The sequence below is a fragment of the Meleagris gallopavo genome, chromosome 1 (assembly GCF_905368555.1).
Source record: "Meleagris gallopavo chromosome 1, MGAL_WU_HG_1.1, whole genome shotgun sequence".
Taxonomy (NCBI): Eukaryota; Metazoa; Chordata; class Aves; order Galliformes; family Phasianidae; genus Meleagris; species Meleagris gallopavo.
The window spans coordinates 14,943,843-14,963,603 of record NC_139404.1 but is presented as its reverse complement, the minus strand read 5'-3'; the positions used below and the strand labels follow the sequence as shown (position 1 = coordinate 14,963,603).

Genomic DNA, 19,761 nt, shown 5'->3' with positions numbered 1-19,761 from the left:
TATTTGCACTGGATCCCAAGAAATTTCCATCCTGGACAGAGGACTTTTAGGTACTCTGCATGTTTTATATAGATATCTACAGATGGATTTAGTTACATAATACTGAATTTCAAGATCAAACATTTGGGGGAAAAATCAAAATAAGGAATATGTGAAATGGACACACACCAAAATAATAAAAAGTAATATTGTAAAATATTTAGATTTAACCGTGAGAGTTTCAGGGCTGTTTTTTTGCTGTTGTTGTTTTCTTTTTCACTTTTAGTGATCTCTTCCCCTGTTATAATCTGCACTAGACAAAGTTACTTTGTGAGAAGTAACGTTACAATGGAAGATTCGTAAAGAAGCGTGAGAACCATTTGCAGTTAGTTCTCAGAAATGGTCTAGAAAGACATTTTCCCTCTCTTTCACTCTTTCTAGATTTTGCATAAGCATCATCAGTTCACTCAGAGCAAAGACTGTCCTGCTTAAAGAATGAAGAGTATTCAGATCTTCAGGATACATTAATGCTGTAGACAGCTTAAAGAATGAAGAGGATTCAGATCTTCAGGATACATTAATGCTGTAGACAGCAAAAGACACTTCTTGCAGTTTCGTTTTAGTTAGCTTCTTCCTCTCTGGGTTGGGACACAGTGTAGGAGCCAAACGTGTTTTGAGTCATCCATTCACCAAATCATACTTGATTAATAAGCAGTTCAGAGGGGATTTTCTCAAAGCTGCATGTCAGAATCTGTGTGATCAATGTTTCTATACTCACTCTCCTGGAGAAAACTGGTCTTCCATCACTTCCATTATACCACTTTGGACAGCTTTTCAACATCACTTTTAACTAGAGCTGATTTGATAATAAAGAAGCCTGTCAGAGGGGAAATCTCAGTGCTGTAAGACCACAGCTGTTTTATTTTAGTAACAGGTGGAAAGCTGTTCTGAAGATCCTGCATAATAAATACTTTCTGAACAAAGAAACGTCAGATTTAATTACACTGAAGAGTTGTTAAAATGTTACAAATACGGAAAATTTTCAGGGTTTTTTTCTTGCTAATACCCGTTTCTGACACACTGAGAGCATCTACTTACTCTCTATTTATTTCACTTCCTCGAGAAGTAGTTAAGTTCCATGAAGCTCACCATCAGGAACTTTTAAAAATGAACAATGTCCTGCAATTATTTAAAAGTATGGCATCACTGCAAAACACAATCAACTCCTTTGGAGTTTTCAAATATTGACAGTGAAGGTACAATGTTTAGAGTCTCAGATCTTATTTCAGTGTTTACTTTGCCTTCGGTGAAGAAATATTTTTAAATTTTATGACCACTTGAAAGGGTGCTTTAGCTTTATCTGGAGAAATGAATTCAGGGAGGGGAAGATTTCTTACATTAAAAAGAATTGTTTGAAGCTGCGAAATCACTTTTCCTTGATTCTACAAAGTGCTGTTACCTACTGGATTCAATAAATCAAGCAGAAATAAAAGTGTAGTTTTTTCCTTAAATCCAGATAATTATGTGGAAGTGTAAGAGTAGGAGTAATACCAATACTATGGTAGGAAAAAAAAGGACATGGCTAGACATAATATTAACATGTTAAACATTTACACAGGGTGGAAATACAAAGTAGAAACTGATCAAATGAGTTTAATCTTTCAGTATGATCTGTCATAGTAGCTGATGAGTTGCACATAAACAAACACTTCAAAATCTTCCACATAAAGTATATATATTTATAATCTAATAGTGCAACAATAAACAAGTAGGCTTATTGATCAGAAATATCTGAGCTATCACAACAATAACACATTCTGTCCAATAACTTTGTTCAGTTTAACTGGTTATATTAAAGAAGCAGGCTTTTTCACTTTTCCAATTTTCTAGTCATGGATTCTATAAAAACACTATAAAAATTATAGAAAATGCTTGGCTAATTTTTAATGTTAGTATTCTAACATCTACTCTGAGCACTCTGCTCATTGTTGTACCAACAGCTATCCAACAGGAACCTTGAAAAGTTAAGATAATTCAGTACAGTGACACCATGGGAGATTTATATATAAAATTGTTCTGGTGGTTTTGTAAGTGGCAGCAAGTTGCAGGGACAAGAGCAAGGGAGCTGTGTTGTTCTCCATTCAGTCCTGGGACCTCTCACCCTTTTGTGATGGTGTGCCATTATTTATCTCCAAAACCTTGTCAGGCAGCTCCAAGAATGAGGGTGCCTGCTAGCAACAAATGCTCATTGATTCCCCAGCATCCTGGGGAAGGGCAGCATTCATCTCTTGCCCTACAAACTGTGCCAGTTGCAGCAGTGGCACTACAGGCTGAGCCTGGCAGACTGAATGTCAGCTGTTTTGTAACCCACTCCAACAGCTGTGCACGGGATAGCAAAGAGACTTGTGATTCCTTGGCAAAGGGGAAATGGTTTCTGTCAGCAGACTCTAAGGGACTGGCAGCGGCAGAGGAAGGGTGGCAGCAACCAGACCATTGCCTCCTGCCCATCAGCCCTTTGCTCTCCCTGTCTTCCTGCTCTCTGTCTCTGTGTCACACTATCCCTCTTCTCTGTTAGCACTGGGAGCATAGAGATCAACAGCTCTGCTGTTGGTTAGGAGCAGGCCCCACAGGAGAGCCCTGCCTGGGGCTGAGAACCCACAGGGGCAACACCTCATCCTTGTGGCCATCGCCAGCTCTCCCCCTCCCCAGCACTGCCAGGGACAGCCCTCCCTGCTTCCTCAGCAGCAGAAAATGAACTGGGTGGGTGGCAGCCGGTGAGTGAAACGCTTCAGGGCCACCAGAAATGGCTCCATGCCAAGCAGCACAGCTTTGTGTTTCAGGCCTCGTGTCCTCTCAGAGACCCACAGGGCCACGGCATGGCCTGGTGTCCCCTCAGAGACCCGCAGGGCCACGGCATGTGGCAGCCCCTATGTCCCCTTACAGACTGCTCATATTTAAGATTCACTGAAATATTAAAATAATTACCTATGGACTGATAACATTAAAAAAAAAACAGCATAATACTCAGTTTCTTCGGGTCCTGTACCTCTTACCTATCAGAATTTTAAACCCGACTGTTTTTGTCAACATTTGAAAGTAGCTTTGGTAAACATGGTTTTATACTCATCCTGACACTATATGCAGAATCCAACTAAAATAAAACCTTACGTATCTGTAAGGCTCTCCAGACAAATGGAGTTTCTGAAAGCTGCTGCAGAGGGTTGACCTGGGCTGGTTGTCAGGTGCCTACTCATGTCACGCTGCCACAGGGAGAAAATGTGAAAGGAAAACCTTGTGGCCTGAGATAACAGCATTTTTTGAAAAAAGAAAAGTCTGCATGTGAAAGCGAAGGGAAAAAAAACAAACTATTCTCTACTCCTTATCCATGGGCAATGTCTAGCCACTTGCTGGGAAGTAAGGCCTCAGCATGAGCAGCATTTGCTTTGGAACATTTGCCTTTGTACAAATGTAGACCCCTGCCTACACCCCCACAATCGTTCTCCTATGTTTTATTGACATCATAAGGTATGGAATAACCCTTTGGTAGATATCGGTAAGATCCTGTGGCTGTGTTCCCATCCCACCTTTCACCCACCTGCAGCCTATGGGTTGGAGCCAGCCCTGCTGTAGTGCCAGCACTGCTCAGTGGTAGCCAAAACATCTCTATGGTGTCATGGCTGTTCTGGCAACATGTGCAGAGCACAGAACTATGTGGTATACCTCATATATACATATATAATTTATATTTATATACTTTATTTGTATAATTATATACAAATTTATATGCATGTGTTCAGAAAGAGTGTGGGTCCTTTCCAACTCAGGATATTCCATTCTGAGTGCTATAAATTTGGAGATAGTATTTAAAAAAAAAAAAAAAGGAAAAAAAAGTTCCAAGGATCTATTCCATGTTTCTAACCATTAAATAAATATGCAACTCTTACTTGACCCAAACATTGTACCCATATTCAATGTGTTCTCAACAGTGACCCAGAACTCCAATTTTAAGCATGGTGTCCTGCAACCAATTGATTTAAAACTATGTTTAACAAGTAGTTAAGGTATAGCACAAACAACAGCAGCTCAATACAAGTTGTACTGACAATCTCTTTAATCTCTCTTATTTTTTTTCCGAATGTTCACAATATGCCATAATGTCCTGAAAGGCAGAAAGGTGCGATGTGCTCTTTTGCTTTCTTTGTTAATGTGGTTTTGTAACTGTGTTGCATCATGAAATTGAAAATTAGAATAAATATTGACAAAGATTTCTTGCTGTGTTTTAAAAGAAGTGAAGAATTGATGAATTGTTTCATTGCAAGTTAAATACCTGAAAGTTTTTTTTCTGAATGTTCGATATATTTTATATCCCTGACATAGAATGGGAACATAGCCTTACTTAGGTAAACCAGGACCAGACAAAGTGACTTCAGCAGAGTTATGTTGTCTTCGCTACCTCAAGGTTTGACCCATTATAGCTGAAATTGCTTGCAAAATTCTCAGTAACATTTACGTGAAGCTCAAGGTTACGCCTTTATAATTAAAACAATAATTATTTGCATCTTTCAGGAGCAGAGTCATACTAAAGCAGGAAAGGAGAAAGCAAAAGGTAAATGTTTCTAGCCACCATGGATTTTATGTTATGCAAACGATTGTGTTGTTTCACTGTGAAAAATCTTTCAAAGCAATAGGAGTGATGCACAGAACTGTAGCATAACACTTATGTGTTTGCCTACTTAACTTTTAGAACAGAAGTCTTTTTCTAGGTTTACTACACTGAATTCCAGCAGCAAGAGGAGGGAAGAGAAGAAGGCATGAATGAACACTTGAATGCTCCCAATTTAAATTTTACTGAAGTATTTCTGGTACTACATTTTGCTTGCTGAAGCAACAGCTATTTTCAGTAGATGCTAACACCCTGGAAAGTTAAAGATTGTGATACAATATGGTGGAAAACAGTTATCAAAAAACATGTTGGGTATATTAATCACACATAATCTACAAGATAAATCCCTTGTCAAGTAATTCAGGATGACAAAAAGAAAAGTTCAGAAGAAAAGCCTGTCCTTTTTTTGTCTTATGGCCTTCAGTTTTCAATATCCTTCTTCTGTTTAAAGATGTACCATTAATTTATTCATTTTTGGGGCTTGCTACTAGTGATTTTTGAGATGATTATTAATACTTCCACAAAATGGAGATTTTCTTTACCTAATGTCTACTAATAGAATTCCAGTGTTACGCAGAATTATCTGCTTGATATATTTAGAATTACAGTCATATTTCTTTTTGTTCCTTGCAACATAAAGCATTTCCAAAGTCCTGGTCATAGAGGTTTTTCTTCTTTCCCTTTTGTCTCTCTCTCTTTTTTTTCTTTTTTTTTTTTTTTTTGGTCACAAGACCCTATTTGTTGCATGAAGGAAGAGAAGTTTGAAGAACAATACAGTCTTTGTGTCAATTTAGATAGCCATGACTAATAATCTCGCTGACTTATTTGCCTAATGGTTTATATAAACTGCCTAAAAAGCACGGGTTTAATTTTTTTTAAAGACTTCTTTTCCTTGCAGGATTTTGAGATGTCTTTTACTTTAAAAAATGCTTTTAATGATCACATACAGAAGTTGAGACGCAAGTATATAAGGACTAAGTTTTTGGCATCAAGAGAACAATGGCCTATTTTGAATATCAGAGAATCAGAGAATGATTTGGGTTGGAACAGACCTTAAAGCCCATCCAGTTCCAACCCCCTGCCATGGGCAGGGTTGTCACTCACCAGATTAAGGCTCCATCAAAGCTCAGAGCCCCATCCAACCCAGCCTTGTACACTTTCAGGGATGGAGCATCCACAGCTTCTCTGGGCAGTCTGAATAGTGTGTCACCACTCCAAAAGGAAAAAAATATCTTGTAATATCTAGTCTAAATCTCCCCTTTTCCAGTTTAAAACCATTCCCCCTTGTAATGTCATTGTCAGATCATGTAAAAAGTCAATCTCCCTCTAGTTCACAAGCTCCATTTAAGTTCTGCAAGGCTGCAGTGGAGTCTCCTTAAATATGAACAAATTATACTAGAATTATTTTTCAAAATAATAAAAATAAATCAAGTGATAGTAGACTGAATGTGTGAATTTGGAAAAATTTAAACATGTTTTTATTTATAAGAATTTTTGCATCAAAATATTTATACATTCCACTGAAGTGGTATGAAGCTTCTGTGAGAAACTTATTCTCTTTTTTAATCTCTCTTTAAAAAAAAATAGGAATTCTTTGAAAAGAAAAAACTTAAATCAAAGATGAAGCTTCTGGGAGTATCATCTCCTAAAAGTTCAGCAGTCAGCTTAGATCTCCTCAATCTATATGTTGTTAACCAGATATCGACCAAAAAAGACAGCACTGGTGAGTTTATGGTAACAGTGTTCTGACCTCATTCCTAACAGAATCAGTTATCTTTTATTATCACTGCTACTATTTCTTTTTCCATTGTGTTGTAACTTAATGCTTAAATAGTCATTTATTTAAAAACTAAAAAATAGCAATTAAATACAACAATAATGACTGAGTAAAAAGTGAGGACATAAGAAAAATCAAATGACCTATTTCAGCTTTGTAGCCTTGCACACTTATGAATTTCCCATGAATGCCATGTATTAATTTTACCCTATCTCCACATCTTTTTCCTTTTGCCATTAAATTGGACCATTTGTGTTCCACTTATAGTACAGTAACTTTTTTTTTTTAATAGAAGGTTTGTTCTACCCAGAGTATCTTTGTTATAAGCTGTCATTAAGCTCCCCTCAAATTCTCTACAACTTGAGTTCTAACTCGTATCTTCTGTGACATATTCATAACCTAAAGGAGTTTAGTTGCTGTCCTATGCTCAGAAAGATTCGAAGGTGGCTGATTAGGGCAACAGAGCCTGTCCACAGACAGCAGTTGCCCCACAATTTTGTGCTATGGTGCCAATTAGAATAGAGCTCTTACATTACTGGTAATAAAACAAACCAGAAGTTTGAAATGGATTAACAGTTTGAGAAACCCAAAACAACATCTTTGGTACTGTAATGAAAAATGAGGGAGCTCAAAGCTTACTCTCTAAGTCCAGTGCTGACCTTCCAAATATTTTCACCACAGGCAACCTGAAAAAGCCAGTCCATGTTGATATAACTGAAAATGTAAAGGCACCTTTTAGAAGGAGCAACCTAGAGCTTCCCAAGTCACCACTACGAAACCAATTTACAGCACACTTAGATGACATCAAGAACAGGTACTTGTTTAAAACAGGAAGTAGTTAAGCAATATTAAAGTTCTGTAAAAGGTGTTTCACAATTTATTTTCATTTGATTTCTAAAGTTAAAAAGGTTACCACTGCGGTAAAAATCTACTTTGTGTGTACTTATTAACATGGATGAAAGCACGTACTTTGGTGGCAACAAGATAACTGGGAGAAGGGTCTAGGCTAATACAGTAGCACAGGAGCATAGAAAGACTAATCTGAAACTGGTTGATCTGATCTTTTGATCAGCGGATCCCTTTTACCTCTGTGCTCATGAGTGTCTTGCCTTGAAAAGACTGAACAAATATTTATTTGGGGTATTAAGTATGCCTAAATAGACACAGCTAAGACACAGTGTTTTCACGACTGCTTCTGACATTCCAGGGATACTCTTATCGTCAGAGTAAGGAAACGTACTCTAAACTCAGAACTTACACAAAGTTCAGAACTTTAAATATACAGATGTATTGCTTTATTCATGTCATGTTGTTCATACTCTGTGTTCCTCTCACGGAGCAGACTATTCAAACAGCATTTTCTGCTTACATTGTTTGCCATCCGATTTCAGGCATGCTTAAGTGACTGATTTACAGACTGGCTGCTCAAAATTGCATACAAATCAAGGTTTTTTTAAACATCTGGAGAAATACTGTTAAATTATTTTGAAATTCCTGGTTAGGAAGTTTTTAATCTTATAGATCTTACATTTCAGAGGCTGTTTTTATTCATTTCACAAGGTTACAAGAGCAAGTACTGGACAGCAGAAGGCAGCATCTCTTAGAAAAAGAAAAATACCAACATAAAGTAAGTTTATCGTTCTCAGTGATGTCAAGTTAAAAATATGTAGCAATGTTTTTTTTAAGTGCTTTTTCATAATAATCAGATTTAATGAGTACTTAAATGTGTAAAGGCTTCTTCTTTAAGACTACATTGATGTGTTAATTGCCAATCATATTTCATACTTTTTTTTTCCTGCTGTTTCTTATGAATATTATGAAAAGCTCCACTCGTTGGGGCATTTTCCAAAACATTTAGAAATACCTGTGCTCTGAACTAGTCACAAAGGACAGATTATGGGAAAGAGACTAGGGCCAACATATCAGAGCATACGAACATTTTTTCTTGCATATAGTATATCTGAAAAGAGATGTAAAAAATTTAGAAAGGCTGGATCCTTTTCAACTATACTTAGATGATAACAATGTTAGATAAATCAAATCTCTTTGCTATCTCTTATCTAGTTAACACAAGTAACAGAACTAACTTACGCTGAATGTACGGAACATGAAGACAACACAGCAACAACTTTTAGCACCTGTCCATTGTCCCCTTCTATTTTTTGGTCCTCTAACTGTGCACAGTTTTCAGAAGAAAATTTCAATACAAAACTAATGGGTGACCCTTGGGAACAGACTTACGAAGATAAGCTAAAGAAACAGGTTTGATTAATATTTTATTACTTTCTCTATTTGAGGCATAGAATTAGCGTTATGGTGAAGATAATGATTAACAAGAAAAAATTCTAGGCTGGTGGCAATGAATATTCCATAAATACATATGTATTTCTTTCACTGGTCTGGAATAGATTTAATTTGAGCCTTTGTTCACTGAGCTTTCAGTACTGTTGATATCTGCAGAAAGACTGCATTGGTGAGAACAGTTTCTTAGTGACAAGAAATAAACAAATGTTATGTATATGCAAAAACCAGGAAAGTACTAGTTTTTATCAGCCTCACCTCTGTCCCTGAAAAGATTATGGAAGCTGACCTCCTGGATGCTGTTTAAAGTTCTGTGAAGAACAAGAAGGTGTTTGAGAGAAGTCAGCATAGGTTTACCACGGTCATGCTACGCTATGCCTGACAAGCCTAATTCTGTGATGAAATGATTGCCCTGTGGATAAGGAACAGCAGTGGATATTATTTACTATGACCTTAGGAAGGCTTTTGACAAGGTTTTCTGTGGTATGTTAGTAGCCAAAGTGGGGTGGTATGAACCAGATGAGTGGGTGACAAATTGGGTAAAAAAAAGTCAGCTGTACCATTTTGCTGAAAGTCCATGGGTTAAAGTCTAATTGGCAACTGGTCAATAATGGCAGGAATGCCCAGGGTTTAGTATCGAGTCTGATACATCTTATCAGATACATGATTTGGACAACAAGACAGATTGCACCCACAACATCACAACAGGTTCATAAATGAAACCAAAAATTGTCAGAGCGGTCATTACAGTAGCAGGGCTGCTATTCAAAGGCATCTTGGGAATCTGAAGGCTGACAGGAACCTCATGAAGTTCAAAACAGAGAAATGCATGTCTTGCATCTCAGAAGAAATAACCCCACGTATCTGTGCAAGTGGGGATTTGACTGAGTAGGCAGCAGCTTTGCAGGCAAGGACCTGTGGGTGCCAGAGGATAACATGTTGTACATGAGTCAGCAGTGCATCCATGTTGCAGGAAAGGCCAGCTAAATAAGGGCTGTGTTAGAAAGAGCTTATCCAGCACTCAAAGGCAAGTGATTATTCCCCTCAAAAAAAACCAAACAACAAAAAAAAAAATACGTGTTAGAACACATCTGAAATACTGTGCCCACTTTGAGTACACCCCAGTCCAAAAGAGAGATCAACAAACTGGAGGAAGACTAATGGAGGGCCACAAAAATGTCAAGGGGATTGGAGCTCCTGATGAACATGGAGACTGAATGAAGAGGATTTGCATAGCATGGGTAAGAGAAGGTTTGAAGAGAATGAGGAGGGGAACTAATTGCTGTCTTCTAGAATCCAGACAGGACAGAGCCAGAGATTCCCCGTGTAATGACAAGTAGTAAAAATCACAAGTTTAAACACTGGAAATTCTGCTTGCGTAGAAAAAGTTGTTACAAAAGTATCTGAGCACCAAAATAGGTGCTCAGATCCTGAACACATCTGAGCAATCTGGACTGAAGCTGGCCTTGCTTTGAGCAGGAGGGTAGGTTAGGTTCCTCTCAGAGCCTTTCCTTACAGTAGCATTCCACGGTTTTGTCTTCTTCAGTGAAGCTTCAGCTTGCTACAGCCTATCCAGCTTGCTGATATTATGGGGGCGTGGGATACTTAAAAAGATGCTTTGCATACTAGAGGTGACATGCAAATATAAAGAAGTATGAATTATACAGAACTCACTTGGGTGGTAATGTCTTGGCCTTTACTGGAAAGATAAAATCAAGTGAAAAATAAGCAAAAGAAACTAAGATAGAAAATATGTATATTGTTTGCAAACCCAATTTTGAATTTTAAAACACTGAAACTATGGATACAGAATTTTATAACTTGGACCATTTTCTCAGTCAAGAAGTATTTCTGAGCAAGACCCTTGGATTTCAAATCACTCAAGCCAGTGTATTTTCAGGAAGTCTGAGACAGAGCCTCAGGATCTACTTGAGCCATTGCACAGGTAGGCTGCCTTCTTGATTTTACATTAGAGAAATAGTTACCACTAAGTTAGAGGAATATTAAAATCATCTGAAATTTATTTCCATGTGATTTTTCACTGATTTTTAGTGCTCTTGAATAGGAATTGAAATCAAATAGAAAGACTGAACAAGCAGAGCTATTAAAATTTGCTGAAAGACAGTAAAATGTGATTTTGGTAGGCTTTTGGAACCATGGTCTATTTTTGTGGTGTTGTAAACAGGATGGTATTGTGTAATTCATCCAGAAGCATGGATTTAGTAAGGGGATTTGCCAAGAGAAGGGGAGCTGCTGGCACTCTCATTACTTCTGCTCATTGTAACAAGTGATGACTCTGATGCCTCAGCACTTGAGCAACTTCACTTACATTACTTACATTGAGGATTCCAGGAAAAAAGTATTTACTCTCCTATTTCATATGCAATTCTGCTGTGGCTTTTTTAAAATTATCGTTATTTTATAATTGATTAAAATACTTTTATGAAAACATAGAGGTATGGACAGAACATGAGAGAATGGACAGAAGCTTTGAATTGATTTCTCTGTGCACGTGCTGATTACGAGTATTTCAATCAGGGAGGGTTTAAGGCCAGACAAATTTGTACTGTTTGTTTCCAGGAGTTCTTACCTTCTATCTAGGGGTCTTATTTTCCATTTTTCTTTTTATTCTGTAAGTCTGCTCAAGGTTGCATCAATCTCTAGATGTGAATGAGGTAGAGCCATAAAAAGGTCATCTATTATTTGGCAGTTCCTGAGTGCCAGCAGCTTGTTTGCCTGCGGGCACCAAGGCACTGAGTAGCTCACTGATGATGTGATATAAGATGGACATATGAGCTTCTTCTCTTAGCCATCTGAACATTCTCTCTCCTCATGGATTTCCTGGTTTCTCCAGCAAAGCCCAAAATCAGGATAACATTCACCTTGCCATATATCTTGGTAACTTCCTGACAAGTATCTTGATGTTAAAGCCCTATGTAACCTTACATTGCCTAAATCTCCCTCTTAATTTCTTCACAGACTCTCAGGCTTGCACTCTGTTTATGACACCTCCCACGGTCCTCTGCCCATTCATGACTCACTGACAACATTCCACCTCCTTTTCCAACAATTCATCTGATCCATTTTTTGTTTTGTCCATGTTTTGTTTTCATCCATTACACTCATTAATTCTTTTATCTCAATAACTGTCAGTTCTCCTAGAGAGGGATTTTCTTTTGATCTATATGAGAAGTATGAACTTACACAATCATTTAATGAAAATGCAATGATGTAATAACCGTGCACCAATCTGGGCCCTGTGACCCTTCATGGTCATTAAATATTGACTAAAAATGTAGGTGCCCTCTATTTTTCACTCTGTGACATACTTGTCCATCTCCTCACCTACAATTACCTTTTACACAGCATTACAAAATGTTCAGCTAGAACGGAGAAGGAGCCTCTGTACTACACCCAAAATGTTTTGACCTTCCTCACTTGAATGCATCCAGGTTTCTCCCGAAACAAACTCCAGTGTGATTAGTCTTTTAAAACTAAGGCATGGGTTTTACATAAGTAGAGAGCACAACTTCCTCCCTTAAGTTCTCTAGGATCTTTTTCCAATTCCAAGTGTTTTCTGGTCAAGATATTACAGAATTTTTCTTCAGTAAGTTTTTACTCTAATACATTTCCTTTCCAAGTTCCATTGATAGCACTGCTCTTTTAATTTATTAATTTATTTTAAAATAAAAGGCATGTTTTGTATTCTCTGTGTCCCAGAAAACTCTTAACTCTCTGCTCAGATCTTCAGAAAGGTCAGTCAAGAGATCAAGCTTAGAAAGAAGTGGTAAAAAAAGGTAAAAAAAGAGTAAGATCCAAGTAAGTGAGTGCACGACAGCTTTCATGTTAATGATAAGCATGATAGCATCTTCAAAGGCACTATTATGAGAAGAAGGGGAGGGAAATACGAGCAAAAAAAAATGTCCAACTGGTCTTCTAACTCTAGATCAGAAAAATTCTGTGCTTAAATAGGGTTACTGAGCAATGCTACGCAAGAAGTCACTGCTAAAGAGACCAGGAATAAACAAGGCGTGGATCTTACTGTGGGTTTTCAGTACAAGAGCGAACTGTTCGATACCTTTTTACAGATCCAAGAAGCTGTCATCCTCTTTTTTTCACTTTTAATCCAAAGTGTTTGGCCATTTGAGTGGAGCAGCAGTGACATACTGTGGTTGGTTTTATAAATCACAGTTCCCTACTGAATGAGATGACATGCTGCGTGTCTCAGTGTGTTTGGAGACGTTGTGAAAGAGCCCTGCTTCAATCAGCCTTACTGCATGTATAAATAAAACACAGGACACTCATTCTGTGGAAATAACATGCATTCAGAACAGAAGCAAGTGTGTTGAGCAGTGAAGACTTTGAAATTTTGTATTAATTTGATAATCTGTAGAGTTAGCAGTTAGTATTTTGCTTATTTGTGTACAAAGCAAGTTATAATTTTTTCTCCCCTTCCTCCAAAGGCTAGACTATATGAATTCTGCCAGGAAAGATCCAGTGATAATGGCCAGTAAAGAATCAGAAAACACTGAAGGAATAAAAGAACTATTGTTTGGTGTCATGAAAGAAACTGCAGACCTGAGAGTTCCTCAAGATGAAACTGATTGTCCCTTTCTGTCTCTGTTTGGAGATGAGAGCCAACCAATCTATAATAAAGCTTCCACAAAGCATTGTAATCCTTTTGTTAACCAAAACACTGCTCCCGTTTTTCTCATTGATCCCGATGATAGCAATCAAATGACCAACAGAAACTATACATACAATAGTGGAGAGGCTCATCCTGCAATTAATGCAAGAAAAAATTCTGTAGACAGACACCGTAAAGGGCTTTTCACAGCTCCAGAACAGGCTTTATGTAAAAACAACAATGCACCACTTGCAAACTACAAGAGAAGCAGCCTTCATAAAACTCACCTTCTGGACAGTCATGATGGACAGCTCTACTTGATTTCGCCTGGGAACAAAGAGAAACCCTCAACATCTGAAAACAGTGGTGAGTGTCAACAAGTTAGGGATGTATATTCTGTGTTTTATTCTTCTTTCGTCTCATGCTACTTTTTTTTTTTACAAACAGATGTGTGTTTGCCCTGACCCAAAACGTGTTATCAATCTTTGGATTGCAGCAATTCAATTTTAAATCCACTTAGTAAACTTACTTTTACAAGTTGACAGAAGGAGTTCTTTTCAAACTGTATTTATGCTCTTTCATTTTTAAATTGAGGTTTACTTTTTGATTTTAGAAACATATGCTTATTATCGTGATCAGCAGATTAATTTAAAGGAGAACATGCAGAACAATTTAAGAAATAAAAGGTGAGTGTAATAAAAATTGTCAGTCTATTAATTAGTGATAACTGCAGGGACCTTTCTGAACCTCCTTAGACAGGAGAAATCCTGTCTAAGAGGACAAGGTGGCAAAAATTCTAAACAATGTTAATGAAGACCCAAGTTATCCCAGTGAAAATAATGATGACTAACGTGAATAAACTTATGTGTATGTAAGCTATCTGTTGTACCATTCTACACCTGCTTTTAATAACTAAACAGAAAGATTCTTTGATAGGATAGTTCTGAGTCCCTACAGGTAAGCTGTTGCTCTGGTCTGACCTCTAGGAGACCCTGTCCACTTCCATTGCCTACAGAGAAAATCAGTGTCTTTTCTGCACCAAATGTGGCATATGTGAGTGTCCCACGTTTTACATTAAGGTAGTTTTGTCACATATCCACAGTCACCTCATACTACATTTTACAAACACACAAACAAACAAACAAAAAACCTTAGAGATTCTTGTTGCTAAATCTCAGGTTCAGAAATAAATTCCAATATTTCCGTAGGGAAAACATTTCCTGACTATTGGGGAAAAAAAAAAAAAAAAAAAAATTTAGAAAGCAGACAAAAGCACGGGAGAAATCACTTACCAGAGAGCTCTGTTTGCATCCCATAGAGAGGAACCTGTGAAGGAATCGGTCTGGAAACAGAACCAGCTTTTTGAATTAGAAGAGGTAACTTTTCATAAACATTTTTTGCATTACCTACTACCAGAGTGTTTACATCATTCATTTAGTGTAGAAAAGAAGTATCCAGAACAGTTAGAAATTGAAATTACTTTATCTGAATTAACTTCTGTGAAATCTCCTTTTCTTTGTTGCTTTATATGGAAAGTCCAGAAAGAACAATTTCTAGTTAAGTGGTTCAGATAACAGTCTTTTCAGGTCCATAATAGTCTGATTCACATCCAAGCTGATGCCTGAAATACATCTTGTAAGGTACTCTTTACCCCACGTTATGATTCTGAGGCAGTGTCCAAAGACCGTATGGAGGATATTTCAGTATTGTAATGAAGTTTTCTGCCAGTATATATATATAAAATCTTCTGTAGATGTTTTGCCCATAGCAGTCACCCAGGTACGTACAGTACTGCTCAGGGGTTTTGTATTCCTTAACATAGTTTGTAGTGAACTGCAAGGTGACTCCTCCATGTAATAGAGAAACTGAATGTTCTTCACTCAATTAACCCAAGGCACTGATCCAGTTCACTCACTATTAATGCTTGTTTTTGAAAGTTTGTAAGAGCACAGCGGAAAGAGTGCAACTCCGGAGTGAGCTCAAACCTTCACAGGATGGAGCAGGGTTAGTATCATTTGGATATGATTAGTTACAAATCAGATTTTTCTCTACTTATAAAAATGAAACTTACTTTTAAATCCAGGAAAAAGCATGTTCATCTTTTTAGGATGTTACATTTTATGAGTGCTTCTATTTTTATTCACTAGCATTACCAGGTAACTAAGTATTCACTTTCCCTTGAAGAGATAAATTCAGATTAACTTATTTCTGGTGAGTATTATCCACGTTTTTCATTTGGGTCCCTTAAACCGCTAAGCCAGCTCTGAAAGTAGGGGGAGCTACAAATAAACAAACAAACAAACAAAAAACAAATAAATAATAATTCACCAATGAGATCAGGTGTGTCTTCATCTGAACACCATGACTCAAGTTTATGAACACTGGCATCTTGTAACAGTATGTATCTGTATGGGTCAGCTGTTCCAGCTGCAGCTCAGATCTCCCAGGGGCCTCCAAAACAAAACACAGCCTAAAGCCCATATAATTTGTATGGCAGCCAATATGTGCAGGGATTTTGCCACATTCTCTCCCTACCTCTATTCTGCAGAACCTCTTGGGTAGAACAGCTCTGTTGCTAGTGCAGACTGACAGCATAGCTGAAGCTTTGGGACAACCATCTCACACATTTGGCCATGATATTTTGTCTTGAGAGGAGGAGAATTGGGTATTACCATAAGCCAATTTGACTTTGCTAACGCTTTGTTCTTTAGATGATATCTTAAAACTGCTTCAGAAGCAGTGATCATGCTCAGTTTGCATGCTGTCATTGGGAGCTGGATGTTTGGGAAATATTTAGTGAGTAACTTTTCCTTCTGCTGGAGCTCATTTTTCAGATGTGGAGTCACCACTCAGCAGCCCATCTCCCAGTTACTCTCCAAGACAGACAGAAAGCTGCCTCAGCTCCAGTCCTGACATGGTGAGTACTGCCCTGAATGGGTTTGCAATAGATGATTAGATGTACATTTTCCTAATTTAACAGACCTGTGGTCTGGTCTCTTGATAACGCTGAGCCTTGTGGAATTACAATAACATGTCATGTTATGGGAAGATGTTAAGGAAGTTTCTGCTCTCTTCCTTGACATGAAGGGAGGAAGATTTGGCTCTCTGTACATTCTCAGCCATTGCTGAACACACACACACGCAAAAAGGCCAAAACAAAGGAATATAAATGCATGCAAACAAAGATCCTCCTTACCCACCTTCTTCCCAACAAAGGCTAGGAGTACATCCCACAAGAAAGAACACAGAAGGCCAGCAGAAAATTCTGGCCTTTCAATTCATTTCCTAATTTATCTATGAGTCGATTATTAACTTTGTACATAGTCACTGAACTGTTTTAACAGTTGCATTCACACAATTCACACTTCATACAGTCTGAAGAGGAAGATGCAGCCAGAAAGAAGAAATGTGCGGACAAGCAGCACCTCCAGACAGACAATGTCAACCTCATCTCAGCCTCTGAAAGCACAGAGTCCCTCGGGGCTTCTCATAATGGAGCTGTGCCTCCCCAGCCCGGCTGCAGTCTGGCTATGAAAGGAGACGACCATCTTCAGCAGAAACACTCCATTGCACACAGCAGAGAGGAAAAGAAAGAGCGCGCTGTTCCGTGCGAGGGCAGCTTGTTCCCCCAAGCCCACAAGAAAGCACAAGTCATGCAGAGCGCAAGGAGCGATGTTTGGGTGCAGACCGAGAGCTCTGGCCCGCAAGCAGGGAAAGTGGATGCGGCCACCCAGTGTGACCCCATGCGGGCGTGCAGCTGTGGGCGCTCCCTGCCCTCTGCCCGCAGCCCGCAGGGGCTGCATCCTCCCGGCACCGCTGGAGGGCACAAAACGCCTGAGCATGAGGCACTGCCGCCCGCACGCGGCTCGGCGGGGACAGCAGCGCTCTCCTCTGAAGCCGAGTATCTCACTTTGGCTGACAGAACAACGCTGGACATTTTGAACTACATTGATACAATGAAGGGGAGAGAACAGCAGTGACCAGCTGATATGGCATGGAAAGAAACAGAAAGAATGCTTCCAAATTTTGTCCTGTTCCCAGTAGGTTTCATTTAACAGGTGTATTTTGATTTTTTCAACCTGGCTTGAAAAAATATCGTTTGTTGTCTGCTCACTTCTAAACGATGGATCTCTGTCTATCAACTGCCATCTCTGACTTTCTGTAGATCTCAAACTGATAACATATGATCAATTTTACTAATAGCTTAATAAATATAAACCTTAGGAACTAGATTTGCTTTCCCACTTCTAGGGTTTTGGAGTTCGAAGGTGACTTTGCTTCTTTTGAAAGGACAGGAAAGATTCCATTTCACTTCAAGGCACATCTGATGTGACTTAGTTCAGAACTGTTGTCAAATTCTCACCCATTTGAAGAAGCAAAGCAGTCTTTGGTTTGTACTAAATATCAAAATGGAAATATGAAAATGAAACAGAAAGTGCACAGCAGCACACATAAAGTCAAATCCAATTTTGAAAGAACTGCTTTATTCACTTTTAACAAAAAAATCCCACCAAAGCCAAACAAAAATGTCAGCAGAAAGGCTTAAACTTCTTCCCACAGCACATCTACGGATTTGTTCTCTGACTGTTAACACTGACAAATATTTTATGTGTTTCTGTGTTTTGTCTGTGAGTTGAAAGTATGAAATATTTTCCTCCTCATTGCAGTATTTGTGTAAGGCTGCAAATAACAACAAATAAACATTTCTGATAATATTCTCTCTGAATTATGTTCTTTCCCTTTAAAAAGATTCGCAGCAAAGATGGCTCACTGTGTTGCTGCCGCCATCCACTTACGTATCCACACATCTTCACACACGTGCAAAGCTGTGTCACGCAGCACAGGAGCCGTGCTGGTACGAGGTCGGCATGTTGCGCTTGTTCCCTTGGAGCCGCTGTCAGCAGATTCACTGCCCTTATTTCCACGGGGTCAGCTTCTTTTGGTTCTCCATTCTGTAATAAAGGCTGTGTGGTTGTAGGGCTGCGTGTCACACAGCACTGAAGAGCCCCTTTGCCACTCTTTGTTCTTATCACCAAATCAGTGGCTCGATTTTCTGCCGGCTCCTGCATTTAAAACTAGAAGAGGTTTTTAAATTGTTTAACAGTTTGCAGGCTTATGGCTGTGCCACTTTAGAAACAGCATCTCTCAGAAGCACCAGTGGGCTTCCCTTCACCTTGAAGAAAATAGTGTTTTCCCTTATACAAATAAATTGTCGACGCAGGAAGGGATTTGCACAGCCAAACTGCTGCACTGTGCAACTATCATTTACCCAATTCGCCTCCCACTTCTTAAGGCTTGACATAAGCAGATTTTCTTTTTTAGCTTGCCTCAATTTATTGTCAAAGCAAGCTGCCATGTCATTTCTTAGCTGAAACTGCTGTGATCATCTTCTTCACAGGGGGGATAATTTATCTGAATAATCCTCGTGGTTTGCCGAAGGCTCAGCAGCTCCCAGGGCTCTGTAAGGCACAGTTGATCACTCAGTGTTATGAAACTGCCACACCAGCCCCTGCTGGCTCGAGACAGGACATTTCTACAGCAAGCACTGCCACAGCCAGCTGCTCTGCTCCTCTCAGCCCTTCTGGTACTGTGTGCCCAGCTCCGTGGACTTGCCCATGCTCCCCTTGCTCAGCTGTGGATGCTCTCTAACATGGACAAGCCCTTCCCTCACCTGCTGGCAGTACTGGGCCTGGTTCACCCCAGGGTTTTGTTTTCCTTTTGGCTGCCAGAGGACTGGTAGTGCCACACAGACCAGTGCGAGTGTTTCAAATGAAGTAACACCTCCTCAGTGAGCTCTCACATCTCCTACAACATAGAGCCTTTCACTGGCTGTAGCATATTTTCCCCACTTCACTAAAGCTGCTACCAAGAGGCTTTCAGTATCTGTCAGGTGGCAGCCAGTTTTCAGCCTGGATTCCAGTAAGGATAGAAATTACACAGCTGAGAGGCAGGCACACAGATCGGCTGTCTGCAAGAGCTGCACACATCTCTCTGATAGGATAATTCACCACTCAGAGTATGTGAATCAAAGTGGGCCACCGTATTCCTGAGCAGGGAGATGAGAGCTTACAGAATCCAGTTACCTTACGATTTTAGCTGTGATTGCGACCCAGTCACAGGAATGAAGCAGTCTATGCGGAGGTACATGGGCTGGCAGCAGTGTAAATGAGCCAGCATATTCCTTTCAGCCTCTGGAGAAGTATTTAGAAGTATTCACGTGACTAGCACTGCGTTAGAAAAAACGCTGCTTCCTCTTCATTGCAGCGTGCCTCCCCCTGTGCTCAGGGGCCTTCTTTCACCTCCAACTTTTTCTGACTCTGGGGAAGTACTGAGTGTGGTTTAACAGGAGCCTGCTGGCAGCCTCCAGTCCTGACTGCTTCAGCCCATGCCTCAGCAGCTGCCGCTATTTATTCT

General features: G+C 39.3%; 1 protein-coding gene across 1 annotated transcript; it reads left to right on the top strand.

Moving 5' to 3' along the window:
• The first annotated feature begins 327 nt into the window (after positions 1 to 327).
• On the top strand, positions 328 to 18,056 carry REDIC1 (regulator of DNA class I crossover intermediates 1). Its single transcript, XM_085216866.1, has 13 exons — positions 328 to 338; positions 4,546 to 4,585; positions 6,230 to 6,365; positions 7,101 to 7,233; positions 7,980 to 8,046; positions 8,484 to 8,681; positions 10,559 to 10,665; positions 13,184 to 13,713; positions 13,961 to 14,033; positions 14,666 to 14,723; positions 15,285 to 15,351; positions 16,170 to 16,264; positions 16,722 to 18,056. Exons 1-13 carry the CDS (start codon positions 328 to 330, stop codon positions 17,325 to 17,327), a joined length of 2,121 nt encoding a protein of 706 aa, XP_085072992.1. The 3' UTR covers positions 17,328 to 18,056.
• Positions 18,057 to 19,761: the final 1,705 nt, after the last annotated feature.